This window comes from Scomber japonicus, chromosome 2 (genome assembly GCF_027409825.1).
Source record: "Scomber japonicus isolate fScoJap1 chromosome 2, fScoJap1.pri, whole genome shotgun sequence".
Lineage (NCBI taxonomy): Eukaryota > Metazoa > Chordata > Actinopteri > Scombriformes > Scombridae > Scomber > Scomber japonicus.
In genome coordinates this window covers 26,587,820-26,609,968 of record NC_070579.1, presented here as the reverse complement: position 1 = coordinate 26,609,968, position 22,149 = coordinate 26,587,820, and the positions used below count along the sequence as shown (strand labels likewise).

General features: G+C 37.9%; 2 protein-coding genes across 2 annotated transcripts in view; both read left to right on the top strand.

Moving 5' to 3' along the window:
• Window positions 1–6,091: 6,091 nt before the first annotated feature.
• Window positions 6,092–14,456, top strand: psmd12 (proteasome 26S subunit, non-ATPase 12). The gene is made up of 11 exons (XM_053338859.1): window positions 6,092–6,271; window positions 7,250–7,309; window positions 8,269–8,397; window positions 8,698–8,805; window positions 8,957–9,061; window positions 10,100–10,249; window positions 10,482–10,616; window positions 11,387–11,499; window positions 11,647–11,821; window positions 13,538–13,615; window positions 13,853–14,456. The coding sequence occupies exons 1-11, from the start codon at window positions 6,164–6,166 to the stop codon at window positions 14,060–14,062; spliced, it is 1,371 nt and encodes a 456-aa protein (XP_053194834.1). The 5' UTR covers window positions 6,092–6,163; the 3' UTR covers window positions 14,063–14,456.
• A 2,170-nt stretch (window positions 14,457–16,626) lies between these two features.
• helz (helicase with zinc finger) overlaps window positions 16,627–22,149 on the top strand; it is a 56,720-nt gene continuing 51,197 nt past the window's right edge. The window contains exon 1 of the mRNA XM_053338838.1: window positions 16,627–16,659. The gene's annotated coding sequence lies outside the window, so the exon portion shown is untranslated. The remainder of the gene's footprint in view (window positions 16,660–22,149) is intronic.

Below are 22,149 nucleotides of genomic sequence, written 5' to 3'. Positions count from 1 at the left end.
CAAAAAACCACACAGATGATATCATATGTATGAAAAAATGATGATAGGGAAATTAGTCATTTCATGTGGGTTTTGATGCTCAAAAAAATGTGCTGTATCCGCTGATTTACGGAAGTCTCTTTTACAAGGCAAGTCTATGGTAAAGTGTCTTTGGGCCCAGTAACATCATGTGACATTGACATTATATGGTTAAGCAGCTATGTCAAATTGGCTTTAGAGCCCTGCACTCATCTTGGGGCCCTCGGGATCTGCTCTTTATGTAAGTAAAAAGGACTCAGAGACAGGGTACAGAGATCAGTATGGTGGCCTGCCCATGATTTGAATAGTGATTTGAAAAGTGGCAGTGCTTTTATTTAGTTTTGTTTATGGACACTAAATTATCTATTTTGGAAACAAATAATCACACATTGTTGTTTCCCACTTTTTAGTTTTTTTAAGACTGAAAAATACAATTACATTATGAAAAGTTGTAGAATGATGAAGTAACTAATTATATTTGTATTTGTATTATCTCTAAATCTCATCATGAGATGCTTAAAAAGAGAGAAAAGAAGAAAAAACAAAGATGGGATACACAAATCTGTTTTCAGGTTTTGGACTTTTTCTCTTATTTTGATTTTTTGGTGAAATTTGAATATTTATTGAAACGAAACCATGTGAAAAGTTTTGAGGGAAAAATCACTATTTCTATTAGCTGGTAACAACTCATAGACATCTGAAATATGACTACACAATACTTTTTGTAAAACATTAAAGAAGAAGACAAAAAGGTTGGAAACCATTGGTTTCATCTTTAACAATGTGCTGTATTTTAAAAGCTTGTTATATTATCCATTGTATCAAATCTTCATCTGAAAAGTAACTAAAGCTGTTAAATAAATGTAGTACAGTAAAAAGTGCAATATTTCCCTCTGAGATGTTGTAGAGTGGAAGTATAAAGTAGCAGACAGGTACCTCAAAATTGTGTCTAAGTTTAAGTATTGTCATTCTTCAATCATTTTGAAAATTATTTTGAAGTATTAGACCGGATGTGCACTGTCTATGATGATCACCAAATCATGTTCAAGACACCGCTTGAAGTTATTTTGAAATGACTGACAACAATGAGAATGTGTGTTAATTTCACACCGATGTCCTGAGTAAACTGCATACTGTTGTTTCCTCCGTTTGAAGATTCAGAGTTTAAACGCATTTACTGTGTGCAGACTCGAGGAGGAAACCAGGCAAATATCTCTACAGTCTCTCTGCTGGCTTTTTTTTTTTTTTTTTTGCTCCTTAATGCAGCTCGCAGAAGAGTCGGAAATTTGAAGTGGTAAACATAACTTGACATGACACTCCCCCCTCGCCCCCTTCTGCTACAGCCGCTGAAATACGACTCGGTAGCGGATAGAAACATATTTCGGTTTAACCACAGCACAGGAAACCTACTGCATATGACTAACCCCCTCTTTCTGTCACTCTTACAGTTTATTTCAGAAGTGACATTAAAATGTGTTTCTAACGATAACCCGTTTGACATCAGTAGTCAAGCTATAGAAGGACTGTTTTATACATTTTCTGTGATACAGTGATAAGGTTCATGAGCTGATTATTGAATTAGTCAGTTTCTTATAGCCTACTAATATAGTACTAGTCTGTTTTTGATACAGACTCCAACAATAGCCCTTCATCCAGGAGGATGCAGCAGGATGACAAACATAGGACTATAGACATGACAAGCAAGGTCATTTCTATGGCCAAGCACTGAAATGCTCTTGTGCCCAACAGAGCATGTGATTCACATACTAAAAGTCTTGAAAGAAAGGGCCCTAAAACAAAGAAAGTAATGATGGCTGCATATAGGCATGGCTAGAGCATCAGGGAATATACAATTATAATTATGTGAACAACTTTGGCCAACCTTTGAATACAAAGGATTTGCAAGCAACCATCAGATATTATGATTTTTGTTTTTTGATAATTTATCCAATTAATGATGACTCTGTAAAAATTGTGTCAATTCAGGATTTGTTTCATACTGATGTATCCCTCAGATTAGAGATGCACCTTAATTGCTCAGTCATTGTTTCATTTTAAATCTAAGTGCAGAGCCAGTGCAGCAGAAATATGTATAAATGGCTGCTCCATGCTGAGATAGTAGGTATAACTGCTGGTCATGCACAAGGTGAATGATTGATTTACATAGGCAAATGAAAATTACATCAGCTGACATTGTTATATATATAACTTATTCCCACCTGCTGCTGTTAAGGCCTGGACACTGTTTGAATTTCCACAAACAAACACTGAAGTTACTAACACAGATCCTGCTGTCCAAGTATGAAGAAAATACTTGCCTGGTAGGCTAATACTTAAATAATACAGTTAAGTGACAAGTGAGACAAACCAGTGTCTGTGATGGCAGCACTCTTGTGAAATAAAAATAGTTATTTTCTTAAGTCACTTTTTGATTTGTCAAAAAACAGGGAACAACGTAAAGACTTTTAATTGTAGTAGGAGTTGTGCTGCTGGCTTCATTGACACATGATTTATTTGGGTCTACTCAGCAAAATTCACCGTCTATATTTCTGTATTGAAGATGCTGACAAACAGCGTTTTGCAATGTCAGCAAGCATTCAGTGTTTCCACCCAGTTGCCGCAGTGAAGAAACCCTGTGAAACAGCATTTGAATTTAAACACTTAATCCTCAAACTTGGTGTGCAGGATCTTAAGGGTCTCCCACATCATCAACTACACTGCTGCCTTTACATGAGACTTTAATGAATAAATAATCTAATGCAAATAAAATATATTTTGTTTGACCAATTGCTTGTGTGACACACAATAATGGAGACAGGCCGGAAAAACACAATGGCTTTTAATTCAATTAAAGGCTGTTATCTCCCTATTACATTAGCGTAACTGACAAAGAAAATTGAGTTCTCAGTTCAGTTAAATCACAAGCAGTTGTTACGGGTGTGTCCACAACAAGGATACAACAACATTTATCGCATGTATTTCCTCAAGCAAGTTCATCAGTCTTGATTGATTAGTCTCATTAACAGCACAGTCTTATGTTAAAGCTTATGTGTATCCATGAAAATGGCCTAACATTGTGTGAAAGTACATTAAATGGACATTATGGATTACATTAGTCATGTTTTCAATTACAGAATTTACATAATAGGATGCTAGAAAGCAACTATCATTGCCACAGAAATGTACCAAATACCATAGTGTCACACAGACCCCAGGAAGCTACAAGTTATGTATCCAAAATGCAAAATGAATGTTAACTGCAATCAAACATTTGGTTTCAAAACAGCTATGGTGTGCTAATGGGGGCAAACACAAAAGCTAATGGACTATAGTCACTCAGTCACAGTTGCATGTTATATAGGCTGCTGATACAATATAAATGTCTTACTGCGTTACCTACTATAAATGTTCTACTGGACCACACCATTTTTTTTTAAATTCGAGAGTCTGAGCTAAATGTTATTTTCTTTTTTTAAATAGCAAGTCAACAGATTGCAACAACAACACGGGGGTAAAAAGGGGAAAACTTAAGCGGCTGTGAGGTCCTTGAATGTCTTAAGCTGCCATTATTACAAAGCCTTCCTAAGACATCTTGAAACTGTCTATATATATCTGAGATGAATAAGAGATGTCTTGAGACTTGTCTTAAGATGTCTCACGACACAATGAAAGCTGGATTTGCAATCAAACAACTTTTTAATTCATTTTTCTCTGGCACATAACACAAGGAAGAGCTTTTTAAAACACCACACCATATTTAATTTCTTTTTCTTTGTTTATCTTAACCTAAACCCCTTGAGTTTAAGGAAACCATGGGACAATGACAGGCTTTCATGTGAGTGGTATCTCTGAGTTAACTAGCCATGACCTAATGATAACCCAACTATTTCAGTAAGATCTGTAGTGATTAGAAACCAATGCCACCTGAACTCCTGCATTGTGTCTATAATACCAAACAAATCTGATATAGCTGAATAGGCCTGCCTGTGTCCCATATTTCGGAAGTGAAAACATTAGCAGGAGAAATATTTGTTATTTTCCTCAGCATGAGTTGGAATGATTCTGTCCACATCAGCAGAGCTAAAAATAGCAAATTAAGGCTCAACCAGAACCTCAATGCTTGGTATCAGCCTGGTATTGTCATCAATCGTGTTGAGGAAATATAATTTTGATGATCATGATGGTCATGATGGCCACTTAAGACTTCCATTAGTCCTCTTCAGCTGAGCTCATCCTGATGTTTTTGAAGTCTGAAAAGTATGTTCAAAGCACTCAGAATATTTTTATACCTCTGTTGAGTTCTTGTTCCATATTTGATCTTCCTCTCAGTGGATCCAAGTCATGTTCAGTTCTTCAGGCCTCAAAGGTAGATACTGAGTCTGCACTGGAATCTGACTGATTTTAGCTCAGGGCTTTGGGGCTTTCTCTGCCATGAGCAGGAAAGTCACTGACCCACATTAGCTTTATTTATGGGGGCACTGGAACCTTTAAAAGCACTGAACTGTGTGAAGACAGGAATGTACAATGCAGACGTTAAAGGGACACCTACTGGTGGACTGTGGTCACTGCATGCCATATTCATTCATATACTCAATGTCCATTCACAAAGTGTTTCATTCACTATGACTGACTGATGCATGCAGGGCAGGTGTAACACTTTCAGAATTTGTGTATTTAATCATTGTCATCATCCTGTTTTTACTGTTAGTCTGTCATCATTTACTGTCATCAGCACTGTCATCATTGCCACAATACTCTCATAATAACATATTCTTCTGCCCCATCATCAAACTCGTCCTTGACATCATTAAGATAGCAAAATATGCAAAACTGAGTTTGCTCAGTGTTTTATGGCTTCATGGGAAGAAGTTATACTGGGCAGCTCTTCCAGGTCAAGCAAATTACCTGTCCTCAGCTCATACCAAAGTACCCTATAGTTATTGGTGCAAATGGTGCACAGAATCTTAAATATTATTTTTTGCTTGTTTTTACATTCCTCACATCAATTCATCTAAACTCTAATTTCATTTTATATGCTTGCCGGTGAAACAGGGAATAGTGTCTTCCAAAAAAGGTACCTCTTAAAATGTACAGTTAAACTGACTCATTCATTTTGGTACTGAATAAGAAAAAAACACATTAGTCATACTTTGTCTTGAAACGTGATTTACAGATAGGATATAAGCAGATGGGACTAAAGATATCAACAGCATGTCTAAAAACAGTCATCATTAAAATACATGTAGGCCATCATTGCAGGACATTAGTGGCATGTAATACAGCCTCCATAACAATGGCAAAATCAAAACTGCACACCCGTGCAATCTAATTCAATCCAATACAGTTCTGCTATCCATTCTGCTTTTATGAAGTTTATATATTTCCAGTTTTTGTTGACATTGTGAGGAACATGATTAGTTTACATTATGTTCATTACTGAGGTCATACTAAGTGGTGGTGGTGGTGGTGTACAAGGGTGCATTATATTGAATGGTGTTCCTAATATTTTGCACCCCTCATGTATGTTAATGGAGTGGTCAAAAATATGAGGAACACCATTCAATATAAGGCACCCTAGTACATCACCATCACCCACAATGGCCTCAGTAATAAACATAAAGCAGAATTATCATCTTCCTGACAATGTCAACAAAAACGGAAAATGTATAAGCTTCATAAATGTAGAGTTTATAGCAGAGCTGTTGTACTGGCACAGCACAGATGTACCTAATAAAGAGGCCAGTAAGTGTACATTATAGTTAAGAATCTGCACTTATTTTATCTATTCATCTACATCAGATATTATTTGTATTTTATTGTTTACAGTTTAATACCACGGAACGTTATTTTCAGTGGGTTCGTTTGTGTACTCACAGTTAGCATTTGATTATGATTGTATTCACATGTTTCGATAGAGATATACACTGATAAACAACTCACAGTGAAGGCAGACTTTTAAAACGCCTGATTAATTTTGAGAGGTCCTCTCTGGGTCCTTCAGGCTCAGCGGACAGCTGTTTGGCTCTGTCCTCTGATTGGCCACCTTCCTGCTCCGTTCATTTGACAAGCAAAATAGAGTTAGGCTGGGTTTGAGTCTAAAAGAAAAGAGAGAAGCGTACATTATCGTCAACCCTACACCGCAAACATGTCTGAAGAGCGATCTGAAAGATCCGATGGAAAGATTGTTAAGATGGAGGTTGACTACAGTTCAACTGTAGACCAGCGTCTCCTGGAGTGCGAGAAAATGGCTAAGGTAAGCGGGCAGTGAAGGAGGCCAGCGCCGGCTGAGTCATGGTGCATTATGAACAGTGTGTTAGCATCTAAGCTAACATGTAACGTTACTCGCTTTAGCGCTACACCTCCTATAACCAGTTTATTGAGTGAAAGGGACGTCTCACTGTTGTTATTTTTCCATTTCACAGATTATTTAGCCTTTATTCCCTCAAACACTGTGTATGTAAGCTCGCTAGCACGCTAGTAATGTTAGCAGTCCAGTCATTGGCAGCATTTTCAGCTAACTTGCTAGCATGGAGTTGCAGTTTACCAATTTGCAGCGTAATGTGTCCGTGGTTGTTGTTAAAAACAGAACACGCAGGTGTCCTCGTAAAAGCCTTACATTCTCTTACTTTGAATTTTCAACACAGTATATTCGTCTGGTCCTTTTTTGTCTTACAATAAGAAGCGTTTATCATTTTAAAATTTGCTTTGCTATGGGGAAAATATCGAATATTAGAGAGGTTTAAAGCAGGTTGAATATGGACCACTTTACGATTGATGATAACGGTATTAAATACTAAAATAGGCTATAACTACACTGCAAACTTAAAGGCTACAGTTTGTTTCCCATTACAAGAAACGCTACAAGGGATGGATGCGCATTCCTTGGCTCCATTTAACTTCAGTGAATGCTTATGTATTTGAAATTGATTACAGTGAAAACGAAGGCCATTACGAGGACACCTACATGTTCTGTTCTTGTTTCCAACAGGTGCTGCTGTTTGTTTAGTGATCAGATCAGATAATGTGACCTGCAGTTTTAGAAGTACTCGGATCCTTTACTTTAAGTGTCTGACATATTGAATAAATGTAGCAAAGTGTTAATGCTAAAGCAACATTTTAATATCACTCACAGCCCAATTTTCTGCACAGGTTTTGTTTATGCCTTTTAATAGTGGTTGAGTCCAATCATATAACCGCTGGGTGCAACTGATGCTAAGTTTGTCTTTTGTAGGACGGCAAGCTGCAGGAGGCTGTTGAGAGCTTGTTGTCATTGGAAAAGCAAACCAGAACGGTAAGTGGCTCTGTAAAGTAGTGTGTCAGTATAACTTATCTATTTTCCCTGTATTTGAACTACAAGTTCACAAATTGATCCCCAAAATCATAATATCATAATTATTTATCATTATTCATCATGTATATATTAATAGGGGTATATATAATATGGGAGCCTAATGATGCAAAAAGTAAAATGAGTCACACTACCAAATTATAACACAATTTATAAGTATGTTGTTCTACTTTTGTATGTGTGTGATACAGGATTTGTGTGTGTTTTTTTATTAGCAATATGTTATTTGTGATAATTGGATTCTTTATTTAATTTATATTTATATATTATAATTGTTTCTGTTCTTTATAATTTACTTTTTGGTATGTGTGATTGTATCTAAATTTTGTATTTATGGTTGTTATTTCAAAAATTATCCTTCTATAAAGTATCTATATGGGGAAACCGTTTACATTGCTGCATACTGCATGATAATGATATATTTAGGAAGTAGAACTGAAGTGATTCATTACAAGATGATTAGTTAAAACATTTCAAAATGGACCTGCATTATTTCAAATTTCAAATAAAAGAACAGTCTTAAAAAGTTTTCTTTAAAATATAGTTAAAATCTCATCTCGATCTTGTGAACTCAATGTCGTCTCTCGTCTCGTCTTGTGAGCTGAGTGTATTGTCACACCCCAAATATTAAAGATTTCCAATTCAGCATGGATCCTTCCTCATCCTAGAAAATATATAATTCTTTAAAACATTTAATTTGCAGTTACATAAATGCCCTGGAAAATATCCTGGAACCCTGAACCCCTTAGAGCTGCTTCCCTATTTAAAAAATTATAAATCTGCATGACAATCGTTGGTCCCCATCATCAACATTGTACATGAAAAAGTATACAATAGAGTTGTTGTAGGTGTGTATATGTGTTTATTTTAGCTTATGTTTTTACTTCTATCCCTCCGTTCAGGCATCAGACATGGTGTCCACCTCCAGAATCCTTGTGGCTGTTGTCCAGATGTGTCATGAAGCGAAGGACTGGGACGCCCTGAATGAAAACATCATGTTGCTTTCCAAAAGGAGGAGTCAGCTCAAACAGGTCAGATGCTTCTTTTACCACGGATGGCTCATTTCAACCAGAGGTGTCTGAACATATTCTCACTGTCCAGCAGTAAGAACCTAGCTGATCTTGTGCCCCCAAAAGTAATTTTATAAACTTCACTACCCAATACCAAACACTGTTGTTTTACGTCCAGATGTTATGCTCACTTGTCTTAAATATTTAGACTGTCATAAATTCAGAGGATTTCAAACAAATATGATTACTTTACAATTCTTTGTCAGGCTCTTATTACTGAGACATGCATTCTCATTTGTGTTGTGCTCTCTGTCTCATCAGGCTGTTGCCAAGATGGTGCAAGAATGTTACAAGTATGTGGACACTGTGACTGATTTGACTATCAAGCTGCGACTGATCGACACGCTTCGCACTGTGACTGCTGGCAAGGTCTGCAATATGTTTTGTGTGTAACTGATAACTGTATGTTAGAGACTCTGTATTGTGTAATCACTCAAATGTCCATCCTTCATGCAGTAAAGGAAACGGTGACATAAGCCCCCCTCTCTGTTCTAATACACCAAACGTGTCCTCCTCACAGATCTATGTCGAGATTGAGCGTGCCAGGCTGACCAAGACTTTGGCTGGTATTAAGGAGCAGAGTGGAGAGGTCAAAGAGGCAGCTTCCATTCTTCAGGAGCTACAGGTAAGAAACTGATGGGCTTTATTTTCTTCCATTTTAGGATGAAAGAAAAAAAAGTAGTAGTGGGGACAAATGAGCACACATCTATGTTTTCTTTTCATCCTTTCGTTAAAGGAGACATATGCGTTTAATTATTTGCAGTCATATACATATAATTTTACAATGTCAAAAGTTCATATTAAACATGGCCAAAGTATCAAATATTAAGGTAATCTTATGTAGAAGCAATCCCTGTGAGCAAAAGGCACTGGCTTCAGACCACTCTGAAAGCGCGGTTTCTAATTTTTTTTTTTTCTCATGAAGAAATTCTTTATATGGCTGTCTGCTCCAAACACAGCATGCAAGCTCACAGCTCCACTTCACTAACATTATGGTGTATTTCCATTGTTTTGAGGCTCCCGAGTCTAGCTGTCGTGCTGTGAGTGTTTTTCCAGCAGGGCAAAGTAAAATAAGTAGTTTACCTGTTGGAGGTGTACTGGTGGTTGTCTGCAGCTCTTCATCAACATCATCATCACTGTGGCTGCTAGTGCTTGTGCTATTCCTCTCTGCATTACCTCAAACTGACTTGCTGAACAAAGAGTTCCAAATATCGCCATATGTTTAATTCCCTGTTCATTCTTCACAATAAAAGTATCCTGTTATGAAGTCATTTGAAAGCTTTTAATTTGATTTTGATTAGTAAAGCGGGAAATTCTGATGCAGCCGGCCCTTGGTAGGCCTATGGAAAGCTGGGCAATCAGAACAGAGTGGCTCATTGGGTGCGGGATGTTTTTAAAGAGACGGGAGCTAAATTGCCTTTTAGAGTTAAAGGCTGAAACGAAGGACTGCATAAAGGACCAGTATAGGATAAAAAGGACATTTTTTGAACTGTCAGTCATGCAGAGCTTCTCTAGTGGGGTCCAAAAAGAAAAATAAAGAGCTAGATATCAGCAAAGTCGCTCCCCCTTTAACTGACTGATTTACTTGACTTACCACATTTCTACACGTGAAAAATACACAGACTAAACTAATGAAAGTGCACTTTTTTTTTCTGTGGTTCAGGTGGAGACATATGGCTCCATGGAGAAAAAGGAGAAGGTGGAGTTTATCTTGGAACAGATGAGGCTTTGCATTGCTGTCAAGGATTACATTCGCACCCAGATCATCAGCAAGAAGATCAATACCAAATTCTTCCAAGAAGAGGGCAGTGAGGTAAGAGGAAAAAAAAAAAAGTTATTTTGAACACTGTGTCTTAGAGGTTGAGTTTGAGCTTTAATAAAATACTGTAATTATTTACTCACAAATACTTATCAGTGGCTTTACAGCCACTGATAAGTATTTGGTGTCTGGCCTGTGTGTTCAGTTTTACAACAGGATTTTGGAAGTTGCTTGGTGTAATTGAATGCTGTAACTTTTCCCTTTTTTTATTTCTTGAACCACTCAGGAGTTGAAGCTGAAGTACTACAACCTGATGATTCAGGTGGACCAGCACGAGGGCTCCTACCTGTCTATCTGCAAACATTATCGGGCCATATATGATACCCCCTGCATCCTGGAGGACAGCAGCAAGTGGAAACAGGTACACAGGCTTTCTTTCAAGGCACCATACTATGTACTGTGTTCAAAATACAGTTACACAGTGCAATGACAGTGAAAAACCATTTAGTTTTGTTTTTAACTTTTTTTTTTTGTCGAACACCCTGTTTCTACTTACCTCCTATCACTCGTGTTCAAAGCACTTCATGGATGAGGAACAGCTGATCCGTTTAGTTGAAATGAGGAGTTATCTCTAAAATATCTCCTCATTCAACTATAAAAACCTAAATAAGGTAGCAGCTGACTGGAAGGAGATTGTCAGGAACCTTGGAGGTTCTGGATAAGTGACTGTTGGGCTATGTCATTTCCAGTGAAAAAAAAAGGAAAAAAAGATGAAACGTGAGAGTCAAATGCATGCTTGCTGTTAGGAAGATGTTTTTGATTCTTTGAAACTAACCCTAATCACTGGCTTATCAGATGGGTAGAATTGAAAACCTTTCCTGTTGTTAATGTCAAAGTGTTTCCAGTTCATGGTTCAGATTATCAAATTTGTTGGAAAAATAATTCTATTGAACTATATTCCTGCACTTTGCCTTGATAAACAATAGTAGTAGTAAAATCTAGACTTCTACGCAAACTGCAGTTTTCAGTCAGACCAACACATATCCAGGATGTGAACGTCCTTTTGATCAATGCCGTTTTCCATGAACTGTGATGATTGAGCACAGAATAGTTGGCAATATCTGTTTCCAGACTATACTTTGCCATATAAGTGTCACTGTGTTTGAAAACCAATCCATGTCTGTGTTTCAGGCCTTGAAGAGTGTCGTGCTGTATGTGATCCTCGCACCTTACGACAATGAGCAGTCAGACCTTGTGCACAGAATCAGTGCAGATAAGAAACTGGAAGAAATCCCAAAATACAAGTAAGACATACCCTGTGCTCCTAGGCACTAGACTTAATGTGATCTTTAAAAGAGCCTTGTCATCACTTATGACATTCTGTGAATACCCTCCATAGCAAGGTGTGAACACAAAGGAACCTTTTTAATATATTCCTCTTCCATTCCCAGGGACCTCCTGAAGCAGTTCACCACTATGGAGCTGATGCGCTGGGCCTCTCTGGTGGAGGATTATGGCAAGGAGCTGAGAGAGGGCTCACCTGACAGTCCCACCACAGATGTCTTCTCTTATTCAGAAGAAGGGGAGAAAAGGTGGAAGGACCTGAAGAACAGAGTGGTGGAGCATGTAAGTCAAAGAGTCAAATGCTGAGTCCCTTCACTTGGAACTTGGTGTGACAATTTACCTGTTGCACTTGCGATATAGTTTTGTCACACTTTGTTTAATGGTCAGAGTAGGGATGTCAGTTTCTATTAATTTGAGTTTTAGCTCATCCTTCTCCTTAATGCATTCAGTCACAGTAGCTGTTGTAGACATAACATACTTGGGCTGGAGGAGCCAACCTAGCTATTTCAATCCTTCACCCTCTTCCACACTGATTGGCAGCATATTAGTCTGTCTCTTGGCACACCAACCAGGTGATGACCTTGGACCAGCACACATCACTCTGTCTCCACTCGGCAAGCAGCGACATGATCTTAGGCTGCAACTGTGAGCCATCTTCGGACACTGCAGCCAGTGCTTCTTAATGTGGTACAGCATATTGCTATAACACTATTGGCTCAAAAATAAAGTGACCTTGATCAAAAGATTACTACCCCCCCCCTTTTCCAACAAATGTTTTTTGGAACATTGTTACTTTTTGAATATAACTTAGATCACAGTATAGTCACATACTCAGACACTCTCATACAAGGCTCTTGGAAGCAGTCAAAAATGATTTTCCCTAGCTTTTAGCATTTTAAAGACTGCTCATTTGTCTTTTTGAGCTCCTTATCATCTGCCACAGTGGTATTTGGCAGCGGTGCAGTAGAGACATCAGAAGATGCTTTGGACTTGTTTTCACCCATCATGAATTTATTTCCTCCCTGGCAGTAAAACAAGATACAAAGGCATTCAGAAACTCCTGCAGGTTAAACTGGACTAATGGAACATTTTTAGTGCCGACTGGCTCTAACACACTCACAATGAACAGACTTTAAGACACTAGATAGCCTAGCAACATTAAGGCTACAAACATCCCATAATGCAACACACACTGTCTGGTGATGTGAACGAATAATTGTCTAAAGTGTAACTAGTTAAAAATGTTCTCTGCGGTTAACCAATTAACAGATAACTGTTGACATCCCTAATTCAGAGCATGACACATTCACACTCAATACAGACATATGAGCTGCTGTGGAGGAGTGAGCCCTGAAGAGTGGGGCGAATATTTTTTAGTCTGTTTGACACCAACCTCTAGGTGATGTGACTACTCTATCCATGATTATACCCAGACATGTTCATAAACATGTTCATTATTTCTCTTTCAACCAGGAACATACTGTCCAGACACACAAACATGATTTCTATGACTATCACGAAGCATTTGAACCTTTCACAAGTTCACACAAGCATTTATACATATTCATACAACAATTTCCCTCACAAACTGAAAAATTCATATCCAGGATAGTTCTTTGTCCTTGCTTGACGTCATGCTTGACAGCAGGTAGACGTGGGTCAAATTAATTAAACTACTACATTTTCTAAAATATTCTCAGCTGCATTTGAGCTATCCAAACCTAGGCTTGATTTTAACATTAAATTATTCAGCAATAATGATATGAGGCCCAGTGCAGATTCAGTTGCTGCACTGGCAGACAGACATGTGTAATAATAAAGTATACTAATTATATTGGTAATAGATGCTTGAATTTCACTCATGAATATTTTTTTCCTAGTGTAGCTGTTGATGTGACCTGAAAGTCCCTGTGTTCTGTCTATAAATAATTTATGCAATTCTTCTGCAGTATATTAATGAAATTATCTCTCCTCCACCCACCCCACCCCACCCCCCAGAACATAAGAATAATGGCCAAATATTACACCAGAATCACAATGAAGAGGATGGCCGGACTCCTTGACCTCTCCATTGACGTAAGCACAGTTGTAATAATTTGCTTTTTTCAAAATTACGCTTATGATTACAGCACAGAAAGTAAATTTGTTGTTAGATCAAATGGTTTTTGTTTTTTGTTTGTTTTTCCAGCAATTTTGTCATTTTGAATTCAGCATGTATAGTTTCAAGTAGAGCGAGTGGTTAAATTTGGGTAAAAAGGATGTATCGTGATGGGCCATCTTACATTAATGTCTCTCTGCTCATATATTCATCAGGAATCAGAGGAGTTCCTCTCCAGCCTAGTTGTTAACAAGACCATCTACGCTAAGGTTGACCGGCTGGCTGGAATCATCAACTTCCAGAGGCCCAAAGATCCCAATGACCTGCTCAACGACTGGTCGCACAAACTCAACTCTCTCATGTCTCTGGTCAACAAGACGACACATCTCATTGCCAAGGAGGAAATGATCCACAACCTGCAGTGAAACAAGAACAAAGTGCATTATTATTTGTTTTGGTTCATATTTGTTTTTTTCTTTATGTGGGAATGTCTTTGAATATACAGTATATCAGCGGACTTTGAATGCAGTATTACTCCATTGTCATATAATTGGAGGAAACATCTGCAGCACATACATGACACCCCAACTGTTTATTTTTTTAGTCAGGTAAACACAAGAGCACCTCCCTTCTTTGCATACCTCTTGTCAGTTACAGACTGAATGATTCCTCCCCTCTTTTCTCCAACAATCTTTCCAATATATCTAGCTCCTAGATTATATTGTTGTTGACCTTTTTCCTTACAGTTTGAAAGCCAGGCTGAAAACTTTTAAATGTATACTTGGCAATATAAACAATAAACTCTTCATGTTTGTGTAACAGATGTATTTAAGTGTAATATTTAACCTGACCGGGATACATTCTATTATCACAAATATTATATATCAAGTATTAAGAACTTTACACCACCAATATGTTCTGTGTAAAAGTTGAAAAAATGACTGACAGAAATCTTACCTTATGTTCACACATAAAATGAGAGATGGTTTCTCAGATTAAATCCGATAATTAAAATCATGATATTGATTATGAGGTTTAAGTTACCTGAAATAAAAGTCTTTGTATGCTGTTACAGTAATGTAATGTTATTTTGATCTTGACTTATCTTCAGTTTCCTTAATGCTACACTAGTTAGTGTTCATAATTTTGGAAAGAAACTAACGTCGCTTATATGGAGTGTTTCAGTTCTATTGTGGTGACAAGACTGACAATACCAGTGGAGAGAGCAGAATAACCCATGTCGCTAATCACATTTTAAACAGCAGATTAAAACACTTGAACAACAATGAAAGCTCATAAAAGTGGTTTTACAGTAACAAAATAAGGCATTACAAGTGCTTGAGGATGCATTCCAGCTATTATACAATGTTTACTTTATAGTGTTTAATTTTTGTATGATAGAGTGCTACTCGACTATGGTGTTTGAGGTTTTCAACAACTCAACCCTTGGCAGACTAGCTTAGCTCCCTCTCCTGTACACACCAGTTAATAAGTGTTATGGATCACCTACCATAACTTTTTACAGTGTTCTCACTTCTCAGTGTAATAGAATTACAGCATGCACTCTAAAAGGCACTTTAACCATCACCTACTGGCAGGTGACAAATTCAGTGAAATAAATGTGTGTAGAAATAGAAAAGGCTGAGGCTGGAGTGACTATTCACTCTTCTAGTTCCTGGACAGTATTTGGGGTTTTGAGGTCATGGCCATTGAGTTAACAAGGATGGTGTAGGACACGGCATCACTTGACCTTTTCCATTGTTCCAGTAAACATCTTGTACAATGTTAATTGCATTATATTCATTCTATTATGTAACAGAACTGCATATTTACATTTTTAAATTCTGTAAAGCATTTTGGCTTTGAAATGTTCAATATAAATTAGGGAAATTATTATTATGAAAACCTATGAAGAAGAAATATGAAACCTCACTTGAAAATAGGGCTGCAACTAACAGTATTTTTTAAATTATTGATTAATTTGCTATTTTTTTCTCAATTAATTGATTAATCTTTTGACTATAAATTGTCATAAAATTGTGACAAATGCACGTTTTATTTTCCCACATCTCAAGGAGATGTATACAAATTCCTTGTTTTGTCTGATCTATAGTACAAAAGACGAGAAGCTAGAACTATTTGGCATTTTTGCTTGAAAAATTAATCAATTATCAAAACAGCTGCCATTCATTTCAATCAATCAGCTAATAAAATCAATGTTTAAGTACAGCTGCTTTCATAAACAATGTAAATTTCAGATCAATCTGCACCTCTACACTTTTGAAATGTCATTGTTTGTTACCATGTTTTTCATGTGCTGATTTGAAAATGCAAATGAATCTTTATCATTTGTGATTTCTAATTCCTCACATAAACTCTGCATACACACACACCTTACATACTATTGAAATACCAGAATTAATTGACCAGAGACTTTGCTTTTCTTAACACACAACTCCCCTCTTTACTCTGAAATGAAACTTTGGTTGCTCAACATGTTTGAAGTGGAAACCAAAACAATGTTTAACCAAAGGATATATTGCCTAATTTTTTTGTGTTCTCATGCCAATATTAAGCCACTGTGATTGTGGGATAAAGATATGCTCAGAGCAAAATGTCACAGCTGTGGTTTATGTAATTTATACATATAAACAAGTTAATGACCCTCTGGTATAAACACAATACAAAATTCTTTTTTTTCTATTTTTCTACCTCTATTTTTTCATTAATTTAAAAGCAATATTATTGGAATTCACAGTAAATAATAATCCATCATCCCGTATATGTGTAAAAGAGAAAAAACACAGTATTTAAAGAGAAACAGTTTGTGACAATGAAGACCCCTGCCATTAGAGGACACACACACACACACACACGCACGCACGCACACACGCACACACACGCACGTGCACTCGCACGCACGCACACACACCAGTCCTCGCAACCTTCAGATCAGTACATCCCACTATGCTTTGCGATGGTCTGACAAGTGGATCCAAGATGGCGTAGAAAGTAAAGCTAGGTAAGTGTTGACTTCCCATTTTCAGACCTTTCAGTTGCCTCTTTCACTACAAAACCACTGACACGAATCCCCTCCATAAATCATTAGGATACTGACGAAAGCTTTGAGTTCATGCACGGATAACAGTACGATGTCATATCAATTATATACGCCTAAACACCGTGGCAAAAATGCAGGCCCGAGCCCGTTTTGTTTCGGCGAACCTAGCCAGCTAGCTAGCTAGCTAGCTAGCCTGCTAACATGAACAAACCAGGCTGCTATTCTTGCTGTGAGCTTGCCAGTTTGGTGCCAGGAAAGGCCGTGTTTTGGCTAGCAAGCTAACTGTTAGGTACGCATACTCTGGTTAGTGGCAACATTAGTTAACCCTGTGCAGACGTGAACGGTGAGTTAATAAGCACAATGGGGACATTTTTCAGGATTTTGTAAGTCAACGCTGCCGTCATCGTTCAGACTTGCAACAGTCACAACAAGTTTACCAGACAAAACAGCTAGCTGTAAGTACAAGCTAAAAGACGAAATAAGTCATTCCCAACGTTAGTGTTTTAAAGTGTATGCTCTCTTGATGATCTATTGATTGAGATCAGACGAATTTGAAAGTTTTGTAGCCGTGTTTCCTGCACACGGCTGCCAAATAACGTTATGTCAGGATGGTAGCAAGCGATTTGTTTTTAACATCCACAGCTAGAAAATCCGCTATCTCCTCCAATGTGGAGCAGTTTAAACAGTAGCTCCTGTGGTAGGATCTCAAAAAAGGACATTAAAAACGGGGGAAAAAACAAGTAGGAGCCCACTCAGTGAAACCCGCCAAACTATTTGTTGTTGCCCCCAAAGAGGCGACTGGCTTGCAAGCTCTAAACATTAGGTAACGTCTATATACGTAAGTGTGAAACGCTGCCCAGGTTTTGGTCTCTGCAAGTACTCACTTATTTGAAGAAAGAACTGCTTTGAGATCAGTCTTATGTTTGGTTTCATCTTTGACCCTGTTTTTTCCATTTCCCTGCAATTGTCCTTCTCTGCTAGCCCAAGCAGTTTCTACCCTCATGTTGCATGCTGCACATACTGTACAACATCTACAAACTATATTGTAACGACTGTGTTGTCCCTCAGTGTCATAACACAGGCACCTCTGAATATATGTTAGTTGCCGCTATGGCAATAATGCTATATTACTCTCCCCTCATGCAGTATGTATGCTTCAATCATGCACCAAGTCCACTTCAACCTGCTATGTTTGAACAGAAGCTGGACCAGTGTTTCTTGTTTAAGATGCCCCTGAGAAGCTGTATACATTATGATATTACAGGTGCAGTGACGTATTGTCTTAACTGGCCAGTTACTATGTGCATAGGATACGCTGATGTGCGTATAGGATTGTTCCTCATCTGAATATTTGAACTTTTAGAGGAAGTGAACTCGGCAGAAGTTGACTTTTTTTCTTGTAGAAAATGAGGTTATGAAGAAGAATATATACAGTACATGAAGTACTAACGTATTAGCTGCTAAGGACATGCATCATGCTTAGTTTGTTCAAACTCATGTATTGTCTGTCTAAGGAGGTGTGCGGTCTGAAGCAACACTGGATATTGAAAGTGTGTTTTATTTTTGTTTCTGTTTTAATACTTGGTAGAATTCTGCTGTTAAATCATAGGATAGATGCTATACATCAATGCTAATTTCAGATTAAATTGTGTCATGTGTACACCCTATGCATACATGCATACATGCATACATGTACATTAGCTGAGGAATTTATCTGTATGTTATGGTCCTAAGAGACAAGAACAGGGTGACTCAGGCAGTGCCAGTTGGGCTAGAGCAGCTGTTATAAGCATAGTTGCCTGTTGCTGGGTATTCTAACTATCTGAAACACTCATTGCAGGGTTAATATGCTGTTTATTGCAAAATTCAGACAAAATGGCAGATTTACTCAGTTTTTCCACATGTCAAGTGAATGTTCTTTCATGAAAATTGAGACTTCTGCCAGCAAGTGACATTTTCTTTGTAGTTTGATGTTTTCATCATGCTGCTAATACAGTTTGAACATACAGCAGTTGGCTGCTGTGTCTCTTTCAAGGATGAGCAGTCACAAATGTATCCCAAATTACTGGTCCACAATTTTACTTTTTTCTGTGAGGCAGTCATAATCAAAAACGGAGTCCCAAGCTGAGGTGAGAGCTAGGATGGAAATTCTGCATCAGCTAATTAATGTGGAATTTTAATTAGCAACCATATGTTTATTTTTCCATACATTTTTGCACATAATAACCATAATAGGGCTTTTGGGGCAGCATTTTTTTGTGTGTGATACAATGTCTTTTTTTTGCCAGCTTGAGATTAGCTGCAGTGCAACTGGTGAAACCTGTGAAGTGGAAATAGAACCAAAAGTTACAAGGCAATTGGCCAAGGTTGAGATTTTCGTGGCCCTGGTGTTCCCCAGCAGGTCATGCTGTACCCTACCCTCCCTATCCTGATCTGTGCTGGTTGGTGTGAAGGAGGTCACACTGCTTCTTTTAATCTAAGACTGAGGTTCAGATTCTCATACTGGAGCCTGCTGCTGTTTTGTTGTCTGATTAAACTTGAACCTATTCATGAAATGTTGCTGGTGCTAAAGAGACAATAGATTGACATTACAGTGTATTGGTTTCACATTTCCAAGTTTGGTATATAGGAAAATATTGGAATCTCCTTTGAGACTAAATCAGGGAAATGGGATAAATCAGATTTACTATCAGTGGTAATAACTCATGTTACATTAACCAGTCTTCATGATTCCTTTCCTGAACTAGGGTTTAATCCGTGCCTGACACTGTTTGGCGTCAGTTTCAGTGCAGATGTAGAGTTCATACAGTGTTATACTCGTTTTGCCAAGTCCTGGCACGATGAAGATGCTACTTAGTGAAGTAGCTTTTGTTGCATGTGGTTGGTGTGTTGCAGTAATGAGTAATCGTGGTTACCGGAAGCCAGTTTCTAGAAATATTACAATTACAAACCTTCCTGAAAGTTGATTTTCAGTTTGTTTGTGTGGGTGTCGGTGAAAAGCTGCAGAACTATTTTTAATTTAGCTGCCAAGTTTTTCTTAAAGTCCCTCCCGTTATGGTTTCACACACTTGGCCTAAACTTTAACTCCACAGTCAACATTGACAGGTCCAAAAACTGAGGCAATTGCACATTTATATTTACATATAGTCTCTTGTACAAGTTACAGCCTCCTGTGCAAAAAAGTCGCTAGGTGTTGTATCCTCCCACCACCTCCTTCAACCTCGCACCGCCTCCTCCTCCACATAGCACCAAAGACTGTTCCTTCCTACACTTGAATGTAAGTGTGTGTCATGATGTAAATTTATTGGCAACACACTCCTTTAAATCCCAGGATGGTGGGACCGGGGTTAAAAACGCAAACAAACTCACACACAAGTTTTAATTACAAGTGAAGAAGAGGAATGTGACAGCAGGTGCACTCTAGAGGATGCTGATGGTCTAATACGGTCATTTTTTGGCTCTGCAAAACATGTTGAGACGTGTTACTGGACTCACTAATTTTCATATGTGTGATGCATTAAGCCAAGCCTGTATAAGTCCTGTCTTTGCTGTTTTTTTGTTGATAGTATTTGTAATACATGACCTGATGAGTATTGTGTGTATTGTGTTTGATACACACATTTGAAGTGGTTGTACTTAAAGTGAAGTTTGTAGGTCTATGAAACAGAAAAGTATTAACAAACCACAATGTAATATGTGGTAATAGACGTTTTGTGTGGATCCACATTAAAAGAACATTTTTTACTTGTCTAATTCATCAGGTGGTGGTTAGTGTATCTTTCTGTTTGCTTGCATCAGTGCAGTTGAGGATGATGCATGATTTAAACTATGATGACAGTAAATATAAGCACGTAGCATATGCTCCATATTACAGTTAGACCTGAAAGTAGAGGCACAGTATATTAGCATGCTTTTCTATTGGCACACAGTCGACGTTGACTGTTTGGCTCTGTGGCTATGAATATCACAACACCCGTTTCCTCCTGCATACTGCCCAGTATGTCATGATGTCTAGTCTCTATAAAGCCTTTATATTCTACATTATCAATTATGACAATGCCCTTAGTCTAAGAAGTCAGATGATGCCAAACAATGCTATTATGCTTTTGTTGGATTTGTAGCTCGAGATGATAATGTAATACACTTCTCATACAAGCGCTGTTCTTCCCAGCTGGATGTAAATATATTTTAATATATTTTAATGTACACTGTGTGAGCTGAGACACAGAATATAAGATATTTAGGAGCCACCCTTAGATGCCTTATTCTCTCCTCCTGTTGAATTGACACAGACCAGCCACACGAGGATGTGACTCCTGGTGAGCAGACATCCACATTGCATGCTACAACTAGTAAAACAAATTTTAGGAGTAGAAACTAGAGCTGAATCTGACAGCTACTTTCATGATGGAATAATATTTGAATTTATGAATGGTTTGGTTTATAAAATGTAAGAAAATTGATTAAAAAAATATCCATCACAGTGACACCCAGGGTCACCCAAGCAAAATTTAATTTATGGTAAATTTGAAGAAAAAAAAACCCCAGTGAAACCAAAAAAAGCTATATAATGTAACACTTGAGAAGCTGGAACCATAGAATGTCCTTGTGCTGCAGCAGGTAGTATTTTAAAACATTTAATAGAATATCTGTGTAGCTTCAATAAAAAAATACATAGCTACATACATCATGAGTGCAGTAGGCAGGGAAACTCCTTGTCAAATTTAAGGCTGAACTATGACCTGATCAACTCTGCAGTCATTGTTTCAGGTGGTGGATTCTTCTCATGTTGTCAAAGAGCCATGAAGAAGTGTTGACAAAGACTGTAGTCTATTTGACACAGACCTGACTTGGTTGTGGATGGCTTGTGTAGTTTGAATGGCTTTGAGCAAAATTTAGAATAAAGTGGCTGGTGGTATTTTGACAGAAATTAAGTTTGGTAAATTTTGAAATGTAGAAAAACCATACTCCTTATGTATGAAAATAAATCAGTTTTCACCCACACAGCAAGCAGTTGCATTGCAAGTATTTTATTGCCCTGTCAAGCATGGAAAGATGCCTAGCTGTAGCTCCGTAGCCCCAAGCTCCACGACACATTCATTATCATGTACTTTTGTTTCATGTGCGTGTGTCCATGGAGTTTGATTGTCAGCTGAACAACAAGTGTCAACAAATGTCACACAACTCCCAAGACAGAAATAGAGTAGTGCCTTCTCTTCTATTTCTCTGATCTCCTTTTTTCCTCAACATCTCTCTCTCTCTCTCTCTCTCTCTCTCTCTCTCTCTCTCTCTCTCTCTCTCTCTCTCTCTCTCTCTCTCTCTCTCTCTCTCTCTCTCTCTCTCTCTCCCCCTCTCTCTCTCTCTCCCCCTCTCTCTCTCTCTCTTGGGATGAAAGTGGTAATTAAAAGTTATTAAGGTAGTTTCCTGTAAATTCCTCCTTGGAAGTAAAAA